The following is a 27,790-nucleotide window of genomic DNA, read 5'->3' as shown; positions in this document are numbered from 1 at the left end:
CTTTTATTTCAAAATTAGCCCTAGAAGACAACACATATCTTCAAAGGACTCTCAGAGGTCATCTCATATCTTCCCCTAACTTTCCTTGTTGATAAAAATGGCAGTTCATCCCTCACCACTTAATATGTTGGAGGGATGCAGGCCTAAAGAAATTCAGTGACTTGACCAAAGCCCAGAGTGGTGATGAAACCAATACCTAAGAGTGGGGTTTCTCACTCCCCTTTTCCATCACACATATATATACTGAAAAGACATGAAGTTACTAAGATGTGTCCTGGAAGCTCTGAGGCAGATCTGCTGTAGGAGGGATCAGCAGAGGCTTCCCTAGTCAGGGCATTCTCTGGGCGTTCAGCCCTTCCCTCCACTGGGCTCCAGCGCTGTAGAGAGGATGGGATTTTTACCTATTAGTGCAGCGGGAAAAGATACCCAGGTGGCAGGAAGTTTAAGCCTCACCTGGAACTTACATTGAAAGCCACTTGGTATAAAGGATCATGGTTTGGAGACAATTCTATTCCTGCCAGCATTGACACTGTGTCTGCAAATCCCTCAGCTATTCTGAGTCTCCGTTTTCTCCCTGTGAGATGGAGATCATAAAATCCGCCTCATCCTTAGGATTATTCTCCTGAGGCTACAATAAGGCCTGAGGCTTTGTACACTGGAAGAAACGTGTATTAATAGAAACTTCTGTCCCACCCCATCCCCCAACACGTCGATCCCCTCCGGAGCATAAAACTTTTCCCAGCATCTGACCTGCCCAGGCCACCCTAGCACCTAGAAGCGTGAATTCCTGATGAGAGTTCTGGGTGGCGCGCCCTCCGGGCTCCCGCTCTCGTTTTTGTTTTTGGTCAAGAAAGGCGATGCTCTAGAGGCTGGCGATCTCCGGTCTTCACGAATCCGCACGTCTCTCCATTATCACCGCGCCCGCCCACTGGGCCCCGGGGCGGCCGGCGGCCAGGTCTCTTGGGCTCCGCGTGTCGCCCGAGCCGCCGCGGAGCCAGGGTCCCTGCCCCCTGGGAAGCGGTCTCCGGCCGCTTGGAGGCCGCCTTCTTCCCCCTCCGTGAGTCAGAAACAAAGGCGGGGGGGCGGGGGGAGCGCCCGAGCTGCGGCTCCGCGATTCGCCCTTTATTCTGAACTCGCAACGTCAGCGGCCCGCGGATGGAGCTGCGGGGCGCGGGCTGGGCCGCCCACAGCGCACCGGGCCGGGGGAGCGGCCGCGCTGGGCCGGGCCGGCGGCTGGCGGGGGCGCGCTCGGGGACCCGGGCCGCGTGGGCGCCGGGATGGAGGGCGCCGAGGGGCGGGGAGCGGGCGTGCGTGTGTGTGCGAGTGCGAACGCGAGGGAGGCCGGCCTTGAGTGAAACCGGAGCTACAAAGAAGGGGAGAGTCCGGGAGCGGGAGGGCGCGAGGGAGGAGCAGCGGCGGCGCCGGGGCAGCTCCGACGCCCTCCCGCGGGGAAGGAGCCCCCGCGGAGCCGCCGAGGCCCCGACGCGGGGCCGCCCCTCGGCCCGCAGCCCCGCGCTCGCGCCCGCTGGGAATGATGAAGAAGAACAATTCCGCCAAGCGGGTGAGTGCGCCCGCCCGCCCTGCGGCCGCCGCCGCCTCCGCGCTCCGACGACCCCGGCCCCGTCGGCGCCGCGGCAGCCTGAGAGACACCCGCCCCGGCCGCTCCCCCGCCCCGGCGGCCAGGTCCCCTTGGCCTCGGCCCCGGGCCGGGGCTCTGGGCCCCGCGAGGCGCCGGCGGGGGCTTTTGTTTGTTTACTCGCCTCAGGGGGATTCAACTTGGCTGAGTTTCCCCCTGACCCGCACCTCCCCCGCCCCTGGGCGCGGGGCGGGCGTTTGCCTCGCGCTCCGCCGTGGCGAGGAGACAATGGGAGAGAAAACCAAAGAAACGCCGTTAGTCCCCGCGCGGCGAGCACGGGGCGGCGGGGACGCAGGGCCTGGAGGGAGCCCGGGAGCCCCTCCGCGCCCGGCCCGCGCCCCTGCCACTCGCAGCCCCGGTTGTTTATTCGGGAGCAGGGGAGGGGAACGGGGGGAGTTCCTTGGAGTGAAAACCTTTCCGAAGTGGGAGCGAACCTGGGGCGCCTCCCCCACCCCCGGCCGCAGCCTTCGGAGGAGACGGGGCCGCTGAGGCGGTCGTGAGAGACGGATGGAGAGGAAGCCGCGGCTGGAATCTCCTAACCGCCCGCTTCTCATCTTGTCCTGGGGCAGGGGCCTCAGGATGGAAACCAGCAGCCTGCACCGCCCGAGAAGGTCGGCTGGGTCCGGAAATTCTGCGGGAAAGGGATTTTCAGGGAGATTTGGAAAAACCGCTATGTGGTGCTGAAAGGGGACCAGCTCTACATCTCTGAGAAGGAGGTGGGTGCTTCTTGCCTCTAACTCTGCATTTTCTCATACCCCCCACTTTGTCACTCCACAAGGGCTCGCCTAGCTTACTCCACCCTCGTTTTGTTCCAAAGGCAAGTTCAGTGGTCTCCTGACTCTCTACCCCCATCTCATCTGCAGAGAAAGGTCACCCTTTAGTGAGAAGACCCGAGTGAGAATTAGAAGTTGAGCTGGCCGCTTACTCAGTGTTTTTTTGTTTGCAAATACCTAACAACAATGATAAGCCCCTCCCAAGACGCCCCAGAAGTCCTGAGTGTCCCTTGCTGCCTCCCACCCTACCCGGCCTCCTGAATATAGGGTTTATTTTCTTTGTTATTTCTGCTGAAACAGTTTAGCCTATTCGCCACCCCTTTCTGTCCCCCGACCCTAACCCCAGCCAGCCTCCCCTTTCCTGTCTGTGGCAGGAGCGTGCACAGGTCCTGTCCGTGGCGCATCCGCCCTGAATCACAGAAAATACACACGCACCCCGCTGTCTGGCCCCTGTGACCTCGGGTCTGTGAGTGGCAGTTATTTTCGTTGAAGGCAGTGTCCCTAACCAGTATGCTCTCTGTTCCCCACCCCCACCCCATTTAAAAAAGGCAAGGAACCCATTTTCTACCCACTTCCTGCCCACCCCCCCCCCATTTGTATCAGAAGGGAGAAGAATGGAGTTAAGAACCCCTGTATGTCTTTGGATACCTTTGGCTGTGTATTTAACCATGAAAACCAGTCTACACTGTGTCAAAACCTGAGCTATGATAATTGAATCCAGACCCATCTCCCTTTTTTCCCTAAGTCTTGGGGTCAATAACGTGTACTCATGTTGAGAAATCAGAATTGCCCCTCCAGTGGTTAGAAGTCACTCCAATCCCTGCCTCTGTGACTGTCGGTATAGCCTGGGAGACTGTCCTGTGTACCAGTTAGAGTGGCTCTTCCTCTCACCCTCACAGGAGGGATTCTGTGTTCCCTCACCCAGAGCTAACTGGGAAGTCCTCCCTGAGTTCTAACCTCTTCTACTTTCTGCAGTAGACACCCTTATTCAGTAGATTATATTTAGGTAAATAAAACCTTTTATGGTATTGAAACAGATATACACACACCCTGAGACAAAGTACTCATCTAGAAGAACATCTACTGAGGCATCTAGGGAAGAACTAAGCTGTGCCACAGCCAAAGAGATCCCTCTTAAGGGTATTGAAACCTAACTGTTTACACAAAGCTAGGAAGTTGGTGATGGAAAGTCTTAGGAGTGAGGTGAAGGCACTTTTCTTGGTCTGTCACCCAGGCTGGAATGCAGTGGTTTGATCACAGCTCACTGCAACCTCCACCTCCAGGGCTCAAGTGATCCTCCCATCTCATCCTCCGAGTAGCTGGGACTACAGGTGGGTGCCACCATGTCTGGCTAGTTTTTGTATTTTTTGTAGAGACAGTGTTTCGCATTGTTGACCAGGCTGCTCTCAAACTCCTGGCCTCAAGTGGTCCACCAGCCTCAGCCTCCCAAAGTACTGGGATTACAGATGTGAGCCACCATGCCCGGCCAGGAGGATTTATTTTTAAGAGTTACGGCTGCCCAATCACAAATCCTCCAGAAAGTTTTCTCCACAACTTTCCGGCTTTCTAATTAAAAAAAAAAAAAAAAAAAAAAAAAGCAAGTGTCAAAGTGTATCTCCTGTCTTCCCCGAACTTCTTAATTGCAGGAAACTCTAGTTACCAATCAGGGAGAACTTCCTACAAGTCAGGGAAAACGTAATAGTGAAAGGGTAAGAGGAATAAGACATCCATTGCTTGTTTGTATTTGCCCAAAGAGCAGAGTCTGGGGGCAAAAGCATAGTTGATCCTTGCTTGTGAGGAAGAGGTACAGAGACAGGGGAAAGGATGGAATGACCTCAGCCTAGGATGTCTGGTGTCCTATGAGTCAGGACCATCTGACTGGTCACGGAGCCAGCTGTCTCCTGCTGGGAAGGGCATAGGAAAGAGGGACTAGACATATTGATACTATGCTTTTTTAGAGCCAGTTTCCATGCTACAGTGGGCCTGGTTAAAAGTGAAATTGACAGAGGACTCTGGGCTTTATTCTGCCCACTTGCAAAAAGCTCCAGGGCCAATAGAGTCAAGACAGGGTGTTTTGTTTTGTTTTTTAGAGATGGTCTCACTGTGTCTCCCATGCTGGAATGCAGTGTCACAGTTGTAACTCTCTGCTTGCTTGACCTCCTGGGCTCAAGCAATCCTTCCACCTCAGCCTCCCGAGTAGCTGGGACTACAGGCATGCACCACCACACCCAGCTATTTTTTTTTTTATTTTTTGTAGACATGGGGTCTCACTATGTTGCCCAGGCTGGTCTCAAATTCCTGGCTTCAAGTGATCCTTCTGCCTCAACCTCCTGAAATTCTGGGATTATAGGTGTGAGCCACAGTGCCTGGACAGATTTTTTTTAAGGCAGAGTATAATCTATATCATTTGCTGTTAATGCCAGAAAAATTATAACCCTATCTCCCAGAATTTTCACTAGTCTTTTTTGTTATTTCCTCTCTTAAAGGCAGGGTCTCCCACAACCACCTCTGCCATAGAATTTCTTCTGTGTTCGATAGTAATCATTTTCTTCCTTCTCAGTCAAAGGGCATCCTCTCTCAAAGAGGGCTGGAGCACCTTATGGTCACAGGCTGGTGGGTAAGAACAGAAGCTAGACCTTAGACCTCATGGTCAAGGAAATTGGGTTTGGGGCAAGTCTTTGGACAGGTGTGGGAAAAAATCCCTTTCTGTGGTCAAGGACAAAGAATCAGGGGAAAGGGAGGGTTAATTTGGAAGATGGGTAGTTATAAATGAGACTCTGGGAATTAGATAAGCGTGGAAAAAAAAACACAATACGGTGGAGAACAAGTCTGCTGGCTTTGTCCATCTTCCCAGGCACTGGAATATACTTGTGCTACTGCTTGCCTCACCCCATCTCCCACCCTCTCCACCCCCACTAAGGGCTAACCTCTGTCAGTGTCTTCTGCTCCCCAGAACTCCTTATCAGTCTGTATGCAAGCTAGAATAACTTCCTTTCCTTCCCTTCCCCTAAGGAAAACAGAGTAAGTTAACTCTCTTCCCCTGGCTACATTCACACACCCAGCACTTTCCTCTCCACGGTTTCTGGACTCTGCTGATAGTCTCAACTCTGGAGAAGGAGGGGGAGAGGAGGGATGATGCATCATCTTACATCCCTGCCCCGTGTTTCTGGGAATTGTTCTTGGACACCCCTTGCCAGCACCTTGTCCTACTTCTACCCGTAATCATTCAAGGCCTCTGGCCGCTTTCCAGCCTAAAGCCAGGGAACCTGGAAAGTGGGGGGCCCTGGAGGAGCCAAGCCTTGCTGAAACAAATGGAGGTAGATGTATGAGCAGTCACTCACTTGAATGGGGCCATGTGGTCATCTGTCCTCATCTGTCATCAGCCTCCAGGTCCAGCAGCAATTCAGAAGGATGGGCAGATGCAAGACTGTAGATGGTCTGGGTAATGGAAGGGAGAACCACTTCCCCACTTCCAGGTTTCCAGGAACCAGGAGGATAGATGAATTCACCTCCATGCACATGAGCACCATTTCAGAGCTGGGGAAGTTGGGGACTCTTTTGAAAAATAATTTCAGTCAGGGTAGGTGGATGTCATCCAAGGAAGACATGAGGCTACTTTTATCTGTTTAGTTTTAATGAGACAAGTGCTGGTGCTTTTCATTTCTCATCCCAGGAAAACGTGACCAGCTTTTTCCTGAGGTGTTCCAACCCTGGGCTCAAGTCACAGAGGGTGAACAGACTGTGCAGTCTGGGCTTGTAACTAAGTCTCCTCTCTGTAACTTTGGTCTTTGCAAGCCAAACCAAATCCATAAGCCACTGCTTCAGAGTCCCAGAGTTGTAGGAACACCGCCTTAGGGGAAAGGAGAAAACATTGTGATCGGTTTCAAATGGACCTGCGAAGAAATATTTCTAGAGCCGCTTTGCAGTGCTCAGAAAAGGCTAGTTGGGGTTGGAGGATGTCACTAGGAATGCGGCCTCGATGAGATGTTCAGCAGGAGTGCTAAGAGCTAAATGTTACTTGAAGCTGCTAAAGGTAGAACCAGAGTGCAGGACAGAGACTACAGCAGGGAGGGCTAAGTTTAGATACGAGGAAGAGCTTCCTGCAATAAAGGGGACCCAGGCACTCAAACTAGAATAATGGCAAGAAGTCACAGAATACTTTTTTCCAAGTCTAAAGTGTAGTCTTCAAGGGAAAGTCTAAGTGCATTCTTGCCTAGAGATAGGGGGATGAAAGAAATGGTTTTTCAGGTCTGGAGGAGTTAGTTTGGATTGTCACAGTACCTTAGAGGGAGGAGGAAAGGGTAGGAACTGTAATTGTAGTTTTCAGCTTCTCTGGACAAACTCAGCAAAGTGAACACAGGGGGCTGCCGTCCTGTGGTGGCTATGCTCCTGAAATGAACAAGGAAGATGAGTCTCTATAATTGTACATACCAGAGAAGGGAGCAAGGTGGGGTGGGAGAGCTATACTGCACACGTGCGAGTGGGGAGGCCAGAGACAGCCCCTCCTTCCCTCCAGACAGCCTGATACTGGCCATGCCTTAATCTTCATTCTGTGGACCATCAAGGGCCATACAGGTCTGTCTTACTGAGGGTGATGGATCAACCATCTACCATGTCCCTTTAAGGACATGAGCCTTTTTAGAACATGTAAGTTGTGTCCTTAAGGAAGAGTGGGGCAATGGGTGAAGAGAGGCATAGTGGGACTCTGGAAATGGCAGCCTGGCTAAGGAGAGTGAAGAGAAGGGATTTAAACAGAAACACACCTGAACATTCAAGACGTGGGGCTGCCCTAGCCTCCTCCTCGATGTGAGGCCTTTGTAGGCTTTGGGCAGGACGGCCCTCTCCTCTCCTGGCATGCCTCCCTCTCCTCAGGCTTCCTCTGCTTCCCAAGATGATCTAAACTAACAGTCTGGGTGGGCCGGGCGCGGTGGCTCAAGCCTGTAATCCCAGCACTTTGGGAGGCCGAGGCGGGTGGATCACGAGGTCAGGAGATCGAGACTATCCTGGCTAACATGGTGAAACCCCGTCTCTACTAAAAATACAAAAAACTAGCCGGGCGTGGTGGCGGGCGCCTGTAGTCTCAGCTACTTGGGAGGCTGAGGTGGGAGAATGGCGTGAACCCGGGAGGCGGAGCTTGCAGTGAGCCGAGATCACGCCACTGCACTCCAGCCTGGGAGACACAGCGAGACTCCGTCTCAAAAAAAAAAAACAAAAACAAAAAAAACAAAAAAAAAAAAACAGTCTGGGTGGAGGGGCTAAATAATTTTATCCTCCTCACCTCACCCCAACCCTCCCCTAGGTAAAAGATGAGAAAAATATTCAAGAGGTATTTGACCTGAGTGACTATGAGAAGTGTGAAGAGCTCCGGAAGTCCAAGAGCAGGAGCAAGAAAAATCATAGCAAGTTTACTCTTGCCCACTCCAAACAGCCCGGTAACACGGTATGTTTCTCCTGCCACCTTGGCTGCTGGAACATGGACAGGGTTGGAGGGGGCAGGGGAGAACTCCTTCCCCTCAACTTCTCTCAGCAATCTTGGCTCAGAGGCCCTGGATTGCTCTCCTGCTGGCTTTTATCATTTCACCTGAGAATATTGTGGCCATTTCCTTCTTTCCAGGCAGGCCAGCCTTTAACCTGTTCAGCCACAAAGATCATCTCTCTATATATCTCTTTATTTTTCTCTGTCTTATACACACACATCCACACATGTGCATATTTACATCCCTTAGAAGAAAATCCCTGTCCTTGTACCCTGATAGGTGGTTGAAGTTCTGAATCTAATTCATCTGGTCGGAGGGAACCCAGGGAAGTTACTCCTGTCACATTCTATTTCTTCAAACATTGAAAGATTTGTATTTTAATACCTGTCCTTCATCAGACTTCCTCTGATTATCTCCAATACCATATTAATACTCAGTATCCTTCTTAGCTCTTCCTTGGTCGTTTCTAAAACAACCTCCTAGCTATGCATTTTGCAGGAATAGAAGCTGGGTTTCCTTAAGTTATGGATGACTCTGGAAGCAGAATATCTCTCCTTCCCGGAGCTGGGTCTAAGAAAGTGAGATTATAATCTCTTATTTCTTCATCTCGAGGTGAGGCACCACCTCTAAAACCCTGGCTGAAACAGGAATCTTCCCCTCACAGGCACCCAACCTGATCTTCCTGGCAGTGAGTCCAGAAGAGAAGGAATCGTGGATCAGTGCCCTCAACTCTGCCATCACCCGAGCCAAGAACCGTATCTTGGATGAGGTCAGGGGGCTCACTGTGGGGAGAGGGAGGGAGACTGGGGCAGAGGGAGCAGCTGTGACCCACTGAAGGGGGAGGATTATGCAGGCCCCATTTACTCGCTCCCCCACCAGCTCTACTTCTTTACCTCCCTTTTAAAAACCTGATCTCTTTCTACCTTCTCTCCAAGTCTCTTCTGACACCTCCTCTTCCCCACTTCATGATGCGGGAGCCAGCCTTGCGTCAGCTTAAAGAGCCCCTTCGTGTCCAGTAAATCCCCTTGCCCATGGATTCATTCAGAAGCCGTGAATGGAATGGGCACGCGTTCAGGCCTCGGGATGCTGGGTTGGGACAAAGGTCGCTGAAGAGCACTCATGACTCACAGTACATCTCTTCAGGTCACCGTTGAGGAGGACAGCTATCTTGCCCATCCCACTCGAGACAGGGCAAAAATCCAACATTCCCGCCGCCCCCCAACAAGGGGACACCTAATGGCTGTGGTATGTAAGACTGTAATAAACATTGCCAAAGGGCCAATTCTGCGTCAGTCCATCTCAGACAGAACTGTATGCCACCAGAGGCATTTGTGGGAGGCCTCCCTGATGCCAAGATCAGAGGCGAGGGAAGTCCTTCCACCCCATGCCCCTGCCTGATCTAAATCAAAAGGATTTATTCAGCACCCATTAGGAGTTCAAAAGTCCTGGCTCCCAGTAATGTTTTTTCTTTTGGAGAAAATGAGTTATACCCACAGGAAAATGAAAACTAAGCTACTTTATGGTGACTGTCTTGATGGGTAACAGCATGTAGTAGTGCAGGCATTTGGAGGAGAAAGAATGACAGTGAATCCCTGAAACATACAAAGTGCTGGTTTCTTTCATGCTTCTGAGCTCTTAAGTCTTTAGAGAGAGAGGAAGGCAGGTATAGTGCAGAGAACACAGGCTTTGGAGTCCAAACCTGAGTTGGAACCTCACTATAATCAGCTACCTGTGTGGTTCCCTGAAGTTGCATGTCTTCAGCTGTAAAATGAGGCAGTAATCATGCCTGCCTTGAAGGGCTGCTATGAGGAATGACTAAAGCAGCATATGTGTAACTACATATTTGGTATTGACTACTCATCACTTTTAGTATTCTGGAAATAAGAGAAAAAATTTTGTAAGGCAAGGGGGCTGAAGTGGGGGCTCATAGGATGCAGATGGAGGAGGACAGTCATTGTGCCATGGGGAGCGTCCTCTGTGTGTCAGACCCAGTTTAATGCTGAGAGTCCACAATACTGAGGAAGAGGACGCCCCTCAGGAAGCTTGTGGTAGAATGGAGAATACAGGAAACAAGCAACAGAAAGTAAATCACAGAAAAAGAAACATTCAAGTCACTATCAAAGGAATAAGAAACAGCACATTCAGTAGGAGGGTTCAGTCAAGAGCAGAGGGCTTTGCCAGGCAGGGTTGCTCACACCTATAATCCCAGTACTTTGGGAGGCTGAGACAGGTGGATCACTTGAGATCAGGAGTTTGAGACCAACCATGGCCAACGTGGTAAAACCCTGCCACTGCTAAAAATACAAAAAAAAAAAAGCCAGGCGTGGTGGTGCGTGCATGTAATCCTAGCTACTTGGGAGGCTGAGGTAGGAGAATCGCTTGAACCACAAGGTGGAGTTTGCAGTGAGCCAAGATTATGCCACTGCACTCCAGCCTGGACGACAGAGTAAGACTCTGTCTCTAAAATAACTACTTCTCATTCAGGGAAGGCTTGTAGAGGAAAATGACCACAGCTTGCATCTTTTAGGCAGTCATTCTGAAAATCCCTCCTGAAGACAGCTTTCCCCTCTCATTTCCCCCTTGCTCCACAGGCTTCCACGTCTACCTCGGATGGAATGCTGACCTTGGACCTGATCCAGGAGGAAGACCCTTCCCCTGAGGAACCAACCTCTTGTGCTGAGAGCTTTCGGGTTGACCTGGACAAGTCTGTGGCCCAGCTGGCAGGGAGCCGGCGGAGAGCAGACTCAGACCGCATCCAGCCCTCCGCAGACCGGGCAAGCAGCCTCTCCCGACCTTGGGAAAAACCAGACAAAGGGGCCACCTACACCCCCCAGGCACCCAAGAAGTTGACACCCACAGAGAAGGGCCGCTGCGCCTCCCTGGAGGAGATCCTGTCTCAGCGGGACGCTGCCCCTGCCCGCACCCTCCAGCTCCAGGCTGAGGAACCCCCATCCCCTGCCCCCCCGCACCCGGGGCAACTGTCCCGGATCCAGGACCTGGTAGCAAGGAAACTGGAGAAGACTCAGGAGCTTCTGGCAGAGGTTCAAGGACTGGGAGATGGGAAGCGAAAGGCCAAGGACCCCCCTCGGTCTCCGCCGGATTCTGAGTCAGAGCAGCTGCTGTTGGAGACGGAACGGCTGCTGGGAGAGGCGTCATCAAATTGGAACCAGGCAAAGAGGGTGCTGCAGGAGGTCAGGGAGCTGAGAGACCTGTACAGACAGATGGACCTGCAGACCCCCGACTCCCACCTCAGACAGACTACCCCGCACAGTCAGTACCGGAAGAGCCTGATGTGAGGGCGGGGTGGGGTCTGGAACTCGTTGGGTTGGACAGACTCTTATCTCCGTGTGGCTGGATAAAGCTTTTTTATTTACCTCAATCAAAAAAAGAAGACAAAAATGAGCTTATTGCTCTTGCTGATGCCTGACCCCACTACAACCCTTGTTTCCCCTCCTACTTTCCGTATCTCCTTCAGGTTTGAGGAAGTGACCCTGTAGCAGTAGTAGGAAGTTTTTACCCAGCCAGAGAGAGAGAAGGTGCAGAAAAGACATAGTCTGATCACTCCACACACCGCCTGCCCCCAAGACGGCACGGGGAGTCCACTGCTGCTCCCAAGGATACAGTGGGCTTCTAAGCTTAGAGCAGGAGGGGGACGAGGGCGTTTTCTATGTCCCACCCCAGGCAGTCAGTTTGAGGGTGAAGTTTCAGCTGCTCTACTCTAGTTGTAGGGATGTGGAGGCCATTGCCACCTGTCCGTGAAATTTATCCCAGCCCCGAGGAGGATTTGTGGAATTAAAATCTTCCCCAGCCAGACACTGGCTTCTCTTTCCTAGCAGTCTCTGGTTGAGATCCAGCTGCCTGGATTTTCTTACATGAGACATTTCTTCCCTTCATCTTCCATACCCTTCCCAACATTGACTCAAAGATCCAACTTTGTCGGGCGTAGTGGCTCATGCCTGTAATCCCAACACTTCGGGAGGCCAAAGTGGGTGGATCACCTGAGGTCAGGAGTTTGAGACCAGCCTGACCAACATGATGAAACCCCGTCTCTACTGAAAATACAAAAAATTAGCCAGGCATGGTGGTGGGTGCCTGTAATCCCAGCTATGCGGGAGGCTGAGACAGGAGAATCACTTAAACCTGGGAGGCAGAGGTTGCAGCAAGCCAAGATCATGCCATTGCACTCCAGCCTGGGCAACAAGCAAAACTCCATCTCAAAAAAAAAAAAAAAGATCCAGCCTTGGGTGGATGAGACTAGTTTCATTATTTGATTCAGGGCCCTAGCACAGGGGAACTAGAGACAGATCCCACAGAAGAACTGAACTAAGAATGAAACTGATTTGTGATGCAAGCTGGGTAGGATGAAGGGGAAAACCAAACATGTGTCCAAGTTCCTCTTTCGGCCAAGCTAAGGTTTCCTGTAGCCTCCCCACTCTCCTTCATCAAACCTCTTCTATCGCTAAGCAAGCCCCCACTTTAGAAAAGCATCTGGATGCCCACACCAGCACCCTCCCAGCCACCCTGAAGTTGACAGGCTTCCCAACATTCTTGCCTATGGTATCCCACACAACTCACTGTTCGCTCTTCCTCAGAAGTGTGTGAGATCAGGTATAGTAACTGGTGAGGTCCCGAGAAGAGCTGTGAAGGGAATAATTTGATTTTGGGAAAGAAGGGGACAGAGCCTCATGAATCAAGTAAATGGAGGGTTAAAAACCACTTTGAAGTGTGCCCTGCTAGCTGCTTGATCCTCCAAGAGCAGCGGGGCTTCACTAGAGATGGGGGGAGGCGGAAACGGGGCCAAGTTGCATATAGACCTGGCCATGAAGCTACCCCGATGTTAGGAAGATGGGATAGGAGGAAGAGGGGGGAAAACCCTGTGGGAGAAACAGACCCTTCAATCCCCATTCTTCTGCTCTGATGTCACTCCTACAACCCATGGAAGCAAAATGGTGTGGGCGGGGGGGGGGTTCTCTCCCCTTCTTTCCAGAAATCATCTCTTTCCTTCACAACTCTTCTCTGGACCTTATCACTGCTATTAAACCATCCCTAGGGCAGAGGAATTCTTGTTCTCTAGTCCCTTGCCACTCTGTCATGGAGATTTTCCCCAGCTTTAGACTGTAGTTACCTAGCCTCTTCCTTGAGGAATGTGTATCCCAGTTGAGTAAGGGAAAGCGTGCAAGAGTGCCACCTTCATGTCTCTGTGGTCTCCTGGGGTATGAGGTGAGGACCCAGGCTTCCAGACATCCTGTCCTCCAAATAGCTACACTCTCCACGACCCTAAGCATGGTCAGCAGAGCCATCTGCTGTCACAGGTATTGAAGTCTAAGCTAGAATTATGCTTTCTTTTTACAAGTCTCTATCTTTGTATTTTGCCAGCATTTTTCCGTTTTTTCTTCCTTGTTGCTCCCACATAATGAGGAAAGAAGACAAAAGCACAAATGACATATGTATCCCAACATGTCAATTATCTGTGGCTCCCAGGGGAGCCAGAAGATGGAGGGAGACACTAGAGAGGAGAGTGACAGGTGAGGGAAGCAGAAAAGAAAGATTGGGGACCTCACGACAGTAAGAGAAGAGCTGGGCACCGTGCTCCCGGCTTCAGGCTCCAAAACCAACAGCTTCCAGTTCTCCAACAGTTACTGGAACATCCAGGCCATTGGGTGGTGAAATGAGCCCAGCTTTGAAACCAGATGAATCTGGATTCAAATTCTAACTCTGTTAATTCTTGATTATGAGGCCCTGGGCAAGGCACATGCTTTCCAAATATTAGTTTTTTTCATCTGCAAGCTGCAGAGGTATTGGATAGGTGAGGACAATATGGAAAATGCCTGTCAGAAAGTAACCGCTGCAGCTACTGTTACTGGTTTGACTCTGGGCAGTGGGCCGCTAGCTCAGGTGGAAGGAGCACAGTGTGAATGAGGCCGCTGGTGTGGGGTCAGTCACTGTCACTTAGCTAGATTCAGGCCACAGGCTGTGCCCGACCTCTCTCTTCAGAGGAGAGAGCACACCAGGTACTGTGCTGAAGCCTAGAGCAAGAAGGGGGGATGAAAGCATCATCCCTGGTCTTCAAGAACTTTAGAGCTTAGCATGGAGCCAGGCTTGCCACTAGAAAAATTGCTTAAGGTGCACCCTTGTGGTAGGCTGCTGGCATGAGTTCTGTTGAGGAAGCATTTGTGTTGAACCTGGGCACTGTGACAGGAGGATGGGAAGGTGCTTACGGTTTATTTCCCTTCCTCCCAGCGCCTCTCTTCCCTCACTCCATCATTCCAGCCCCTCTGCCTGTGGTATTTCCCTTCGTGCCCGCAGTAACTGTGATGCGTGGCAAATGGGTGGCTCCGTAGCTGTGTGGGGCAACTTTCTCAGCACACAGCTGCCCTGAGACGCTTTCAGGGTGCACTTATTCTCCCTCCCTTCCTCCTCCCAACTGCTCTGCTCCCTTCTCTTCTTACACAGATGAAGCAAAGGGAAGCACCCTCCGGAGGCCCAAGGATGGGGAGACGGGGGGGAACCCAGGACACAGAGGTGAGATGGGGTGAGGGGTAGAGGCAGGTAAAGAACGAAATCTTAATTCGCATTTCAATGACATTTTCCTCAACTTTTCCTGTCCTTCCCCATCAGGTTGTTAGCCAGGGGCCTGAGGAGGGACGAAGGAACTGCAGTCCCGGCTCCCTCTGTCAGGAAGAATGTCTGGGGCGTTGGCCTGGAACGCTGATGAGTTGATTTCCTGCTATTTCCACAGCATAGGTTGACCAGGGAGAAAAGAAAAGTGCAAATTTCTGTAACTCCTGCCCTGCTTCTCACAAACCATGTGGTGCTGAGCCTAGAGCTCTGTCCCTGAGGAAACAGCTCTCGCCTCCTTCGCCAGCCACTCTCCCAACCTCTCTGCCAGTAGTAAATTTGCCTCATTCTCCCAGGAATTGAGTCTCTAAGAATCTCTCCCCTATCTAAACCTCACAGGCAAGCAGTCCCAGCTCCCTTCTGCAACCCTCAGGCTCGGCGACTGCCCCCCATCCCCCACTTCGTCACTCCCTTCCCTACGCTGGGTTCCTTTCTCTCTGCTTTCTTACTACCTCCCTGTCTCCCAACAGAAGCAGCCAATCCCCAGCCTGCTCTAGAGCCACGCCATATATGGAGAGGTTGGAAAAAACCCGAGTAAATGCAGGAGCGAACACACACACACACACACACACAAAATCATACACGTTCATGCACACACTCATGCACACACATACACGCACACAGCAGAGTTTGACCGCCTTTCTGCACGTGACCCTGTGTCTGTCTCTGTGTGTGACACAAGTCCCACCGTTCCTCCCCCGGCTCACCCCCCCCAAAGAATGAGGAGCCTGTTTGCTATTCCCCACCTTTAGTCATGCCCCAGGAGACCATCACTCCAACCCGTTGCCTCTGACCTAGATTCCTTGCACTAATTACAAGCCTAACGAGATCTAACAAACACCCAACTTAGCACAGCTGAGACCCTCGAGGTCAATTAGTGCAGCCCAGCTCTGCTCAGGAAATGAGAGATAGAGCCAGAAAGTCTTGTACATGGCCCACCCCAACCTCACCCCAACCCTAGGGTTGGAAGCAAGGATGGGGGGAATGCAAAAATTAGCAGGACCAGTTTAAAAACGTGATTTTGGAGGCTTAATAAGTATGGAGAGCACCCTTGTTAAGTGCATTGAGGTTGGGGAGCAATTGGAGAATACAGATTCCCAACTCCTCCTGAACTATCAGAAGTGTAGATGCTGGTGCAGCTACAGAAACCATGGACATAAGGCGGCTTTCATAAGGACTTAATATGAGGAAAAGGAACTCATAGAAAAGCAAGTAGCACTAGAACTCTTGACCTGTGTCATGGTCTCCGACGCCGAATCCCTTCTCCTCTTTACTTCCTGCTATGGGCAAGTTGGGGTTATCACCCCTGTCCTTCCTGCTGGTTTGGGACGGCTCAGAAATCACCCCTTTCTTTCAAAAATACTAGTCTCATGCCCGTTCTTGCTTTCCCTTCTTCCAGATATTAAAGCCATGACAGCAAACAGCCCCTTTCTCCTAAGGTTCCTGACTTCAGGTGGCAAAACAAGCCAATGGCATAGTCTCCTGTCCTATGTCCTTGGCATGCAGGTCAGTTGTCCTAATACCGTCCCTAATGTTTTTGGCTCTATCAAGGTTGGGAGGCAGGGAGGAGAACACTAGTGGAATGCTCTGTGCACAAATAGGGAAGTGGACTCAAAAACACAATATTCCTCTTCCCCCAGCCTCCACCCAGCTCTGGCTGCAGAGGGCCGCACTCCGCCATTACTGCGCCTCATACACAGTCCAGACTTATACAGCAGCTGGAAACCCTGAGGGCAAGACGATTCCAAGAAGTACCCAATCTGTATGTTGATATGTTGTCCCAAATTTATTTCTCCAGCCTAAATTTCCCTCTCTAGCACTTAGAGCTAAGTGCCAACTTGACATCTTTACCTGGGTATCTAACATGTATCTTAAATGTACAATAAATGTAATAGATGACTAAATAATGATCCTCAGTGAACCAGCCCCCCTCCACGCTCCTTTGCAATATGAGTTCGCTGTTTCTCCCTTTTGAGTTGCTCTCTCTTCAACTGCTGCTTGAATCTGGGTTTGCCGATGACTTGTTTTGCCCAATAGAACAAAGAACATGTACTGTGTACGTTCCAGCGCCTAGGCCTTAAAGGGTCTTGTAGTTTCCACACTTTTACTCTCTTAAAAGTCAGGTGCTTATAAGAAGCCTGGGCGAGCATCCTTGCTATGAGACCGTGAAACCACATGGATATGTCCCAGCATCCAAGCCTCCAGTCAGACACAGCTGGAGCAGCACACAAGCAAGACCAGAGACTAGCTGCTCAGTCAGCCCCCAGAACTGTGGGAAACTAACAAACCATTGCTGTCTTAAGTCACTAGGTTTTGGGGTGATTTGTTACTCAGCAATAGATACTAGAACAAAGATTGTTTCTTGGAAGTGGGATGCTGCCCTCACTAAAACCTGAAACAAGTGGCATTGATCTTAGGACCCAGCAGCAGACAGCCTAGAAGGGCAGCAAGGATACTGTTACAGAGTCTGGATGAACAGGGAGAAAACTGCTCTCAGAGACGGGAGAAAGACCACCCGTGTTATATGGTGGTAGAATCATTCACAAAACTGTCACCTGTGGTGTCTTGGGAGCTAGAAAATATACCTAATAAATTTGTTGGAGGTAGCTAAAGAGACTTCCAGGCAGAATGTTAGAAGTAGCAACAGGCTTTTCTTAGCTGTGATTGATAAGGTATTGCAGGAAACAGGAACTGAAAAAGGAACTTTTCAGTTTGCAAGCAGAATTTGATGGAAAGATAATAGAGCCCAGAACAGTCTCCAGCAAGAAAAACTTTCACCGGTGGTAATTTATGAGAATGAGCTAATGGCGGGGACCACCTGGCCAGTGAAACGATTCAGGCCTTTGAAAAGTACAGAGGTAAATTGTACCCCATAAGGATGTGCAATTACAGTGTGTCCATTTTTAACATTAAAATTAAAACACACCAAAAATGCACAGGAGAACAAAGCACACAATGACAAAGGAATTGGCTGTTACTCAGCTGCACTGGTATCGTACAGAGAGAAGGAAAGGCCGTTAGCAAACAACTGAAACTAAGTGTGAGGGCCAGGGGCTTCTTTGGTAGCAAAGGGATCGCCTGCAATGGAAGAACAGTAAAAGATAGAACTCAGAAATTGATAGCAACCAGGAGCTTCAAAAACTAACACCCCACTGAGGCTGAGGCAGGTAGCTAGAACCCTTAGCCAAGGTAGATCCGCCCTGTCAAGATCAAGGCCCTGGCTGAAAAAACTTGGGCTAGGATTCCAACACACAGAATGGGGACATCTGGTACGTTGGATGGTGGAGATCCCTGAAAATTTTGGTTCCCAGAATCCTCTGACCCCACATACCCTGCTAAGAGGACCCACCCCTCTCTGTTAAGAGCCAGCACCACCTGCTGCCCAGGAAAGGCAACACAGAGATCTCTCCCTGAAACATAACAGGAGTGTCCCTCCAGATCGGCCCCAACTCCTCTTCTGGCTGCCAGAATAACTGAGCATAAGTCACAACGTAATTCAGAGCCAAGAACGTGCTGGGCCTTACAAGGAAGAAAGGAACTAAACCCAGCATGTAGGAGCAGGAGCAGGGGAGGTGCCTATGGACCTAGAATGTTTTTTGTTTTTTGTTTGTTTTTTTGTTTGTTTTTTGTTTGTTTTTTGATATGGAGTCTTGCTCTGTCCCCCAGGCTGGAGTGCAGTGGCACTATCTCTGCTCACTGCAACCTCTGCCTCCTGGATTTAAGTGATTCTCCTGCCTCAGCCTCCCCAGTAGCTGGGATTACAGGCAACACTCCACCACGCCCAGCTAATTTTTTGTATTTTTAGAGGAGATGGGGTTTCACCATGTTAGCCAGTATGGTGTCAATTTCCTGACCTCGTGATCAGACCACCTCAGCCTCCCAAAGTGCTGGGATTACAGGTGTGAGCCACCACTCCCCACTTGTTGTTTTTTTTTTTTTTTTTTTTTGACAGTCTCCCTCGCTCTGTCACCCAGGCTGGAGTGCAGTGGCACAATCTTGGCTCACTGCAACCTCCGCCTCCCGGGTTCAAGTGATTCTCCTGCCCCAGCCTCCCGAGTAGCTGGGATTACAGGCACCTGTCACCACGCCCGGCTAATTTTTGTATTTTTAGTAGAGACGGGGTTTCACCATGTTGGCCAGGCTGGTCTCGAACTCCTGACCTCAAGTGATCCACCTGCCTCATCCTCCCAAAGTGTTAGGATTCCAGGCGTGAGCCACTGTGCCCAGCCGGACCTAGAGTTTTGAGAATATCAGAATAGAAACCTGGATAAGAAAGTTTATTAATTTGGGGGCACTTTCTTGGGATACAGGATTTACACTCCAGCAAGGACCCCACAAAATAGTTCAGATATATGAATATTAGTGTGCTCCTAAAAGCCTTGAAAAAGTAATAACCCATGCAGCACAATTGAAATGCTTGAATTTCAATGCTTCCTCCACATCAGCAGTGGAGGAAGAAATTTGAAAGTTTAGGAAAGTAGATGTGTTGGAATGTATTATTTGAGGTCTAAAGACTCACCATGGGATTATGTTCCATGGAAGACACACATCCTTTACTGCGGCATTGGTGAGGGTGGTACCAGCATCAATAAACAAAATGGGAGATGTACAGACAGTGGGGCCTCCCCTCCGTAGGCCAGGGATGAAGATAGGAGAGGTCATAACAAAGCTGAGATTATTGATAGCAATGGAAATAACCAATCCCCTCCCCAGTGCCAAGCAATAAAGGCCAGGTGGCAACAATAGAAGCCAGGAGGTCACAATTCTCTTAATGACCAGCAAAGTCAAAGAGCCGGTCAAGACCAGGTGCGGTTCATGCCTGTAATCCCAGTGCAAGGTGGGAGGATCACCTAAGGCCAGGGATTCATGACCAACCTGGGCAACATAGTAAGACCTGTCTCTAAAAAAAAAAAAAAAAAATTTTTTTTATTTAGCCAGGCATAGTTGCATGTGCCTGTAGTTCCAGCTACGTAGGAGGCTGAGGTGGGAGGATCTCTTGAGCCCAGGGGTTGGAGGCTGCAGTGAGCCTCCTAGGCTGGTGCCATTGCACTCCATCCTTGTGACAGAGTGAGACTTTGTCTCAATAAATAAATAAATAAATAAGTCAGTCAGTCAGTCAAGGGGAAATTAAGTTGATTACTAGAACATGATATCCCTAGGGATAAAATTAACAGCCAACAAGGGCAAATCAAACAAATGCAAGAATAGGCTGAGCACAGTTGCCCCCGTAAAAAGTCTTGAAGTAGAGAAATTGGAAGCCTTGTGCAGTATTGGTGGAAATGTAAAATGGTGAGCTGCTGTGGAAAACAGTCTGAGTGTTCCCAAAAACTTAAAAATGGAATTACCATATGATCCAGCAATCCCACTTCAAAAGTATTGAAAGCAGGGTCTTGAGATATTTGCACACCCATATTCACAGCAGCATTATTCACAACAGCCAACAGGTGGAAGCAACTCAAGTGTCCATTGATGGATGAAAGAATAAATAAAATGGGAAATGTACATTATTCAGCCTTAAAAAGGAAGTCCTGTCACATACTACAACATGAGCCTTGAGGGTATTATGCTAACTGAAACACACCAGTCACAAAAAGACAAAAATACTGTATGATTTTATTTATGTGAGACATCTAAAGCAGTCGGATTCATAGGAACATAAAGTAGGATGGTGGTTGCCAGAAGCCAGGGGCAGGGAGAAATTTGGAGTTGTTGTTTAATGGGTATGGGGTGTCAGTGTTGCAAGATGAGCAGCTCTAGAGCTCAGCTGCACAACACTGTGAATATACTTAAAACTGTGGAACTGTACACTTACAAATTGGTAAGGTGATCAATGTTGTTTTGTGTGTGGTTTTCTTCTTTTTTGGGGACGGGGTCTCACTCTGTTGCCCAGGCTGGAGTGCAGTGGCACTGTCTCTGCTCACCGCAACCTTGACCTCCTGGGTTCAAGTGATCCTCCCACCTCAGCCTCCCAAGTAGCTAGGACTACAAACATGCACCACCACACCCAGTTTAAAATGTTATGTTTTTATCACAATTTAAAATAAAATATATGTTTTAAGAACACTGAAAAAAAGTAATGATTCCTTCTCATTTCCTAGACCTGCAACATTTTTCAGACCTGAAATGGAAAATGCGGCAGAGTCCCCAAGAGGAAGGTCCCTGCAACATCACAGCAAGTGTGCACTGTAATAATTCCACCAGTCCTGGCTGACCGTCACCTGGGAGAGGAGGAATATCCAGACATGTTGAAGACTATTAGACACAGGGCCTGAATGGCACTGATATTCAAAGACCCGAAATGTCATAATGGCCCCTGTTACAATGATGGGCTATAGGTCAGGTAAAATGGGGATTCTGGCTGATGTCCAGCTTCGAGTGGGTCCACCAGGGCTCTGGCCACACCTGGTGGTCATTGCCCCAGTCCCTGAATGTATAACTGGGATTGGTATATTCAGCAGTTGGGGAAGCCCCCATGTGGGGCCCCTGCTTTATGCTATAAGAGCTATCATGGTGGGGAAGGTCAGTGGAAGCCTCTGAAATTGTGTCCCTCTCCCCTTCACCCAGCCAAGATAGCAAATACAAAATAATATCTCATGCCAGATGGAAGATAGAGATCATTGCCACCCTTAAGTACCTCAGGGATGCAAGGATCGTGGTCTGTATCATACCTCTGTTTAATTCACCAGCCTGGCCCCTGCAGAAAACACATGGATCCTTGGAAATAACCCTAGACGATTCCCAGCTCAGCTCAAGCCTCGAGTGATCATGCTGGGTGTGGTATCATAGCTAGAATATATAAATATGGTTTCAAGTACATGACATTTGGCCATTGATTTGGCAAATTCACTCTTCTTTATCTCGATCAGGAAAGAGAATCAGAAACAGCATTCACATGGACTGGATGACAATATTCATTTAGATTCCCCCCACCCCTAGGGTTGTTGTTAACTCTCCCAGTCTATGTCATGATACATTCAGAAAAGATCTAGATCATCTGGACTTCCCACAGAATATCACAATGCTCCATTCATCAATGACATTAGGCTAATTTTGGAGAATAGCAAGAGGTGGCTGGCACCTGAAAGCCTCAGGAAGACACATGCAGTCTAGAAAATGAGACATAAACTCTCTAAAGATTCCAGGACTTGCCCCTTCCATAAAGTTTTTTGGAATCCAGTGGTCAAGGGCATACTAGGTCATTGCCTATGAAACAAAAGACAAAATGCTGCATCTTGCATGCACAAAGAAGGAACTACAATGCCTGGAGGGTGGCCGGGCGCGGTGGCTCAAGCCTGTAATCCCAGCACTTTGGGAGGCCAAGACGGGCGGATCACGAGGTCAGGAGATCGAGACTATCCTGGCTAACACGGTGAAACCCCGTCTCTACTAAAAAATACAAAAAACTAGCCGGGCGAGGTGGCGGGCGCCTGTAGTCCCAGCTACTCGGGAGGCTGAGGCAGGAGAATGGCGTGAACCCGGGAGGCGGAGCTTGCAGTGAGCTGAGATCCGGCCACTGCACTCCAGCCTGGGCGACAGAGCGAGACTCCGTCTCAAAAAAAAAAAAAAAAAAAAAAAAAGGCCAGCAGAAATGACAGTGGTGTCATCTCTAGCAGAGAGGGAGAGTGGAATTTAGAATGGATAATGGAGGAGGGAAATGATGTTACCTATTGCAAGACCAACTGCAGCAACAGCCTGTGGTTACCCCACTGACCTCCCTTATCTAAGTCCCTTCAAGAAAAGAGCCCACTGAAACCCCGGAAGAGCTACCCCTCGACGTATGTGGAAATGTAGATCCACATGGTACAAAAGGAAGACTGTGGTAGCCATGAAGGTGCCTCACCTGGATTTGTCTTCAAGAAAGAACTTGCTGGACAACTGCAAGGCGGACAGTTAGCTGTCAGCCCCAGCTGTTAGTGCTGAGGGATCTGTCTCAGTTTTCCAACCAAGGCACACTCCTCTCATCAGGCCCTGGCCAGTGACTGAACAGAGTAGAGGGGCTCTTAGGGCCTGGACATTTCTGCCCTATGCGAACCCCTCTAATGAAACACATTTGCTCTGGAGTTCCCCAATATGTTGCCCAAGATTCTATCTGCATTTCAGTCTGAGGCTCTCCTTGCTGAACCCTGCTTCCTGTCCCCTCTCACAGGCACTCCCTTTTAGGCCTCTTACACTCCTCATTCAGCATCTGCTTCCCAGAGGAGGCAGCTGACAAACCTTTCTTCCTCTTGCCTACCCCATCCCCAACATCTGGAGTCCATCCGCAAGGCTTTTTGGTTCTACCTTAAAGCATAGCTGGAAGATGACCATTTCTCCATCTCTCCTCAGCCAGCTCCTTCCCTACATAGTCTCCTGGTGAGGTCTCCCTGCCTCCCCTCATTCCCGTTCAGCAGCTGGAGTGTCTTCTTGTATGTGTGTGGGTGTTTTTGTTTTTGTTTTGTGTGTGTGACAGAGTTGTGCTCTTGTTGCCCAGGCTGGAGTGCAATGGCTCACTGCTACCTCCGCCTCCCAGGTTCAAGCGATTGTCCTGCCTCAGCCTCCCAAGTAGCTAGGATTACAGGTATATGTGCCACCACGCCCAGCTAATTTTGTATTTTTTTTTTAGTTGAGACGAGGTTTCTCCATGTTGGTCAGGCTGGTCTCGAACTCCCGACCTCACGTGATCCGCCCACCTTCACCTCCCAAAGTGCTGGGATTACAGGTGTGAGCCACTGCGCCCAGCCTGGAGTGTCTTCTTAAAGCAGTTCATCTCACTTGCCTACTTAAAACCACCCTAACTTCATGTCACTCTTAAAAATCCAAATATTTTCTCTGGCAAATAAAGCCCTTCTCTGCCAAACACAGTGGCTCATGCCTGTAATCCCAGCACTTTGGGAGGCTGAGGCGAGCAGATAGCTTGATCCCAGGAACTTGCCCCACCCCTGGGCAACATGACAAAACCCCATCTCTACTAAAAATACAAATAAATAGCCAGTCATGGTGGCGCACACCTATTGTCCCAGCTACTTGGGAGGCTGAGGTGGGAGGATCACTTGAGCTGGGGAGGTCGAGGATGCAGTGAATCGAGATTGTCCCACTGCACTCCAGCCTGTGCGACAGAGTGACACCTTGTCTCAAAAAAGAAAAAGAAAAAAAAAAACGACCCCCCTTCCTCTGACTCATGCATATCTCCAACCTTATCCCCAGGCCAGACACACAGATCTCTTCTCTGTTCTGTACATACACCAAGCTCTTTCCCACCTCAGGGCCTTTGCCTTTGCTATTCCTTCTGCCTAAATACCCTTGTTCTCTTTTTTAACTTCTTTATTCAAACATCAGTTCTTAGGCGCCTTCTCTGGCCACTCTGTCTTGAGAGGCACCCCTTCCAACAGAATTGTTACCTTATCATTCTGCTTCCCACACAACAATGACCACAGTCTAATTATTCTCCTCAGTTGCCTCTTTATTTTCTCTCTCCCTGAGTAGAATAGAAGCCCCCATAGAGCAGGGCCCTGACTTATCTCCCCAACACCTAAATTCAATCTTTTTTTTTTTTTTTTTTTTTTTTGAGACGGAGTCTCGCTCTGCCGCCCAGGCTGGAGTGCAGTGGCCGGATCTCAGCTCACTGCAAGCTCCGCCTCCCGGGTTCACGCCATTCTCCCGCCTCAGCCTCCTGAGTAGTTGGGACTACAGGCGCCCGCCACCGCGCCCGGCTAGTTTTTTGTATTTTTTAGTAGAGACGGGGTTTCACCGTGTTAGCCAGGATGGTCTCGATCTCCTGACCTCGTGATCCGCCCGTCTCGGCCTCCCAAAGTGCTGGGATTACAGGCTTGAGCCACCGCGCCCGGCCCTAAATTCAATCTTTATTTGTGTAATGAATGATTGAAGAAAGCCTTACCTAACACATGTACCTCACCACATTATCTCCACCATTTAGTTCCATCGTAATAAAAGTAATACCTTTTGATGGTCCTTTACAGTTTTAGATATCATGTTCTTGTTTGCTATCAATAGCTCTCTCACACATACACTATTTAATTTTTGATCTTCATAATTAACCCTGTGAAGAAAATAGGACAAGTATGATCCCCAAATTAAGGATTAGAAAAATTGAAGCCGGCCAGGTGCGGTGGCTCACACCTGTAATCCCAGCACTTTGGGAGGCCGAGGCAGGTCAGGAGTTTGAGACCAGCCTGGCCAACATGGTGAAACTCCGTCTCTACTAAAATTACAAAAAAAAAAAAAAAAAAAAAAATTAGCCAGGCGTGGTGGCGGGCACCTATAACCCCAGCTGCTCGGGAGGCTCAGGCAGGAGAATCGCTTGAACCCAGGGGGCGGAGGTTGCTGTGAGTTGAGATGGTGCCATTGCACTCCAGCCTGGGCAACAGAGCGAGAATCCATCTTAAAAAAAAAAAAAAATGAAGCCGAGAGACGTAACCAAGCTAGAAAGTGTCAAAAAGCGTCAAAATCTAAATCTAAACGCAGTGATGTCTGACCCCAACTACCTGGAGGCAGGCCAGACTTCAGGGGGTAAGGAACAGTCCTCTACCAGGCCACCCTCACTTCAGACACCAGTAGCCAGTTCAGGGTTTGGTTCCACTATCCCCGCAGGTTTGATAATTTGCTACAATGACTCACAGTACTCAGGGAAGCACTATACTTATGACAAATTACTGAAACTTTTTTTGCAGCAAAAGGGTACACATCAGAACCAGCCAAGGGAAGAGATCCAGAGGGCAAAGTCTGGGAAGAGCCACACGGGAAACTTTGGACACCTTCTCCTGTGAAATTCCAGACATCACTGCCCCTCCCAGCTATGAGGTGTGACAGTGCTTGCGAGTGCTGCCACCAGGAAAGCTTGCCCAAGTCTTTGGTGTCCAGAGCCGTTGCTGGAGCTTGACCACATGCTGCCTGCATGACTGACCTTTGCTCTCCAGTCCCTATGGGGGCTGGAACTGATACGGCGTGTTTCAAAGCCCCTATTATAAATCACATCAAGCATATGGTGGCCAAGCTCCCGAGGCAAACAATGACATTCCTATTGGGCAGGACATTCCAGGGGCCTAGAGATCATCTCCCAGTAGCCGAGGGCCACAGCCAGACCTCTCTGAGTAAAAATCAATTCACTGCACAGGGGAGTTGTACTCCTTTGCTTTTTTTTAAATTCAAGATCGAGTGCTCCAAACACACTGTTCTGTTTAATCTTTGCTCTCTTCTTTGACCTGTTTCTTCTTTTTCCGAGTTGGCTTCAGGTCACATGTTGCTCTGGAGAACCGAGAAGGGTGAGCAGACACCAATCATGACCCCAAACAGCAAGAGGACAGAAGTAAGTGAAGTCTTTATTATCAAGCAAGGAATATGCCGTTTACAAAGGAAATTATTATAAATAATAATTTATATTAGTAGTAAGGAAAAGACCAAAGCAATGCCGGGCAGTGACGTCAAAGTAACATAATACTGAGATCTACTTGACGTTCTCTGATAATATACCACAACACTATAGCCTGTAATTTCCTACAGATTAATATGCCAAGAAGGTGCCAGTTACTTATTGAAATGTAAAATTCAGATGATTTCACGGGTGTGTGGAGGGAGCTTATGCACATGGGTATATATACATGTGGCTACTTTCTCTCTTATTTTACAGAAGTCCATCATGGTTTTTTTGTTTGTTTGTTTGTTTGTTTGTTTGAGACGGAGTCTCGCTCTGTCACCCAGGCTGGAGTGCAGTGGCATGATCTCTGCTCACTGCAACCTCTGCCTCCTGGGTTCAAGCGATTCTCCTGCCTCAGCCTCCTAAGTAGCTGGGATTACAGGCACGCGCCAACACACCTGGCTAATTTTTTTTTGTATTTTTAGTAGAGATGGGGTTTCACCATGTTGACCAGGCTGTTCTCGAACTCCTAACCTCATGATCCGCCTTCCTCGACCTCCCAAAGTACTGGGATTACAGGCTTGAGCCACCATGCTGAGCCTTCATTGTGATGATTAACTTACAAGCTGTCATCACACTGTCATCAAAAACATTTATTAAGTCTCCAAATTGCAAAGTATGTTTTGTCTTTGTAACTTTGTTTATTTACCTTTCTCCCAACTAAATGGTGAGCAGTTTACACAGGTGCTCAACAAATGTATTTCAATGAATGTCTACAAGAGGTTAACTAATTTGAATTTTTAAAAACAAATTACACAGCACAATAGAAGCATAATAAAAGTATAACAACAATAATGAACCTATAAGAAGGCATTGAAGTTGCTGCCGAGAAAGTCAGGTTCCCGTTCCAGTTCTGCTTCTTAGTTGTTTGACATTGGGCAGATCTCCATTCTAACATCTATTTCCTCATCTGAAAAATAGAATAACTCATGTTTGCTCTACTTACCCAGGAGACTACTGTAAGAATCAAATGAGTCCATCAATTTTAAGGTGTTGTACAAACAATAAAGTATTTTGCTGATGTTATTATTTCTTTTTGTTGTTGTTGTTTTGAGACGGAGTCTCACTCTGTTGCCCAAGCTGGAGTGCAGTGGTGCCATCTCAGCTCACTCCAACCTCTGCCTCCCGGGCTGAAACAATTATCCTGCCTCAGCCTCCCAAGTATCTGGGACTACAGGCGCCCACCACCACACCGAGCTAATTTTTGTGTTTTTAGTAGAGACAGGGTTTCGCCATGTTGTCCAGACTGGCCTCGAACTCCTGGCCTCAGGTGACCCACCTGCCTCGGCCTCCCAAAGTGCTGAGATTACAGGTGTGAGCCACCGCACCCGGCCTGCTATTATTATTTCAACAGAAAAATTATTTTAGAAGTGGCATGCATTTTACTAGGATGCAAAACATGATTGGGGAAACAGACTCAAGAATTCCAAACCTAGGCAGATTGAGGTCAGGGAAGCTACCTCTCATCTCTTTAGTCTTGAAGTAGTCTAGAAGTAATCTACTCCTGGTCTCTGCTGTTTATTATTTGAGCCTCAGTTTCTTTTTTTTTTTCTGAGACGAGTCTTACTCCGTTGCCCAGGCGAGTGCAATGGCACGATCTAACTTACTGCAACCTCTACCTCCCAGGTTGAAGTGATTTTCCTGCCTCAGCCTCCTGAGTAGCTGGGATTACAGGCACCTGCCACCATGCCCAGCTCATTTTTGTATTTTTACTAGAGACGGGGTTTCACCGTGTTGGCCAGGCTGGTCTTGAACTTCTGACCTCAGGTGATCCACCCATCTCAGCCTCCCAAAGTGCTGGGATTACAGGCATGAGACATGGCACCTGGATCTTTTTTTTTTTTTTTTTTTTGAGACTAGGTCTCTCACTCTTGCC

The 27,790-nt window shown here is 49.3% G+C and overlaps 1 protein-coding gene and 3 long non-coding RNA genes across 12 annotated transcripts in view; 1 reads left to right on the top strand and 3 right to left on the bottom strand.

Annotated features, from left to right (window-relative positions):
* Window positions 1-728: 728 nt before the first annotated feature.
* LOC105497796 (pleckstrin homology domain containing O1) lies at window positions 729-25,302 on the top strand. Of its 7 annotated transcripts, none has more exons than XR_011617432.1 (11): window positions 729-1,057; window positions 2,206-2,352; window positions 7,709-7,849; window positions 8,551-8,655; window positions 9,030-9,131; window positions 10,478-11,156; window positions 14,340-14,408; window positions 15,904-16,010; window positions 16,145-16,266; window positions 20,603-20,844; window positions 25,172-25,302. XR_011617432.1 is itself a non-coding variant. In XM_024797957.2 (8 exons), the coding sequence occupies exons 1-8, from the start codon at window positions 791-793 to the stop codon at window positions 14,510-14,512; spliced, it is 1,518 nt and encodes a 505-aa protein (XP_024653725.2). In that variant the 5' UTR covers window positions 737-790; the 3' UTR covers window positions 14,513-14,821. The 7 variants fall into 7 exon arrangements, 3 of the variants coding, with proteins under 3 accessions (XP_024653725.2, XP_011767469.2, XP_011767470.1); XR_011617434.1 differs by lacking the exon at window positions 729-1,057 and adding an exon at window positions 1,251-1,561 and having other exon boundaries at window positions 25,172-25,291; XR_011617433.1 differs by lacking the exon at window positions 14,340-14,408 and having other exon boundaries at window positions 730-1,057; window positions 25,172-25,301.
* Window positions 6,023-7,311, bottom strand: LOC139360217 (uncharacterized). The gene is made up of 3 exons (XR_011617443.1): window positions 7,173-7,311; window positions 6,691-6,798; window positions 6,023-6,259 (listed from the first exon to the last, which is right to left on the bottom strand). It is a non-coding gene; the product is annotated as an uncharacterized lncRNA (long non-coding RNA).
* On the bottom strand, window positions 11,166-19,202 carry LOC139360218 (uncharacterized). The gene is made up of 3 exons (XR_011617444.1): window positions 19,024-19,202; window positions 12,462-12,524; window positions 11,166-11,260 (listed from the first exon to the last, which is right to left on the bottom strand). It is a non-coding gene; the product is annotated as an uncharacterized lncRNA (long non-coding RNA).
* Window positions 25,303-25,801: 499 nt separating the features above from the next.
* Window positions 25,802-27,790, bottom strand: part of LOC112429486 (uncharacterized) — a 44,384-nt gene continuing 42,395 nt past the window's right edge. For all 3 annotated transcript variants that reach the window (XR_011617448.1, XR_011617446.1, XR_011617449.1), the window contains one exon: window positions 25,802-26,824. This is a non-coding gene — a long non-coding RNA (uncharacterized lncRNA). The remainder of the gene's footprint in view (window positions 26,825-27,790) is intronic.

Source organism: Macaca nemestrina, chromosome 1 (assembly GCF_043159975.1).
Source record: "Macaca nemestrina isolate mMacNem1 chromosome 1, mMacNem.hap1, whole genome shotgun sequence".
Classification (NCBI taxonomy): domain Eukaryota; kingdom Metazoa; phylum Chordata; class Mammalia; order Primates; family Cercopithecidae; genus Macaca; species Macaca nemestrina.
This window is presented reverse-complemented; position numbering and strand designations above follow the sequence as displayed.

Bases quoted from the DNA above. Each gene is read 5' to 3' on its own strand.
- LOC105497796 (XM_024797957.2), top strand. From the start codon at position 791: ATGAGAGTTCTGGGTGGCGCGCCCTCCGGGCTCCCGCTCTCGTTTTTG. The intron at 2,353-7,708 runs GTGGGTGCTTCT...ACCCTCCCCTAG, and splicing joins TCTACATCTCTGAGAAGGAG to GTAAAAGATGAGAAAAATAT. The intron at 8,656-9,029 runs GTCAGGGGGCTC...ACATCTCTTCAG, and splicing joins AGAACCGTATCTTGGATGAG to GTCACCGTTGAGGAGGACAG.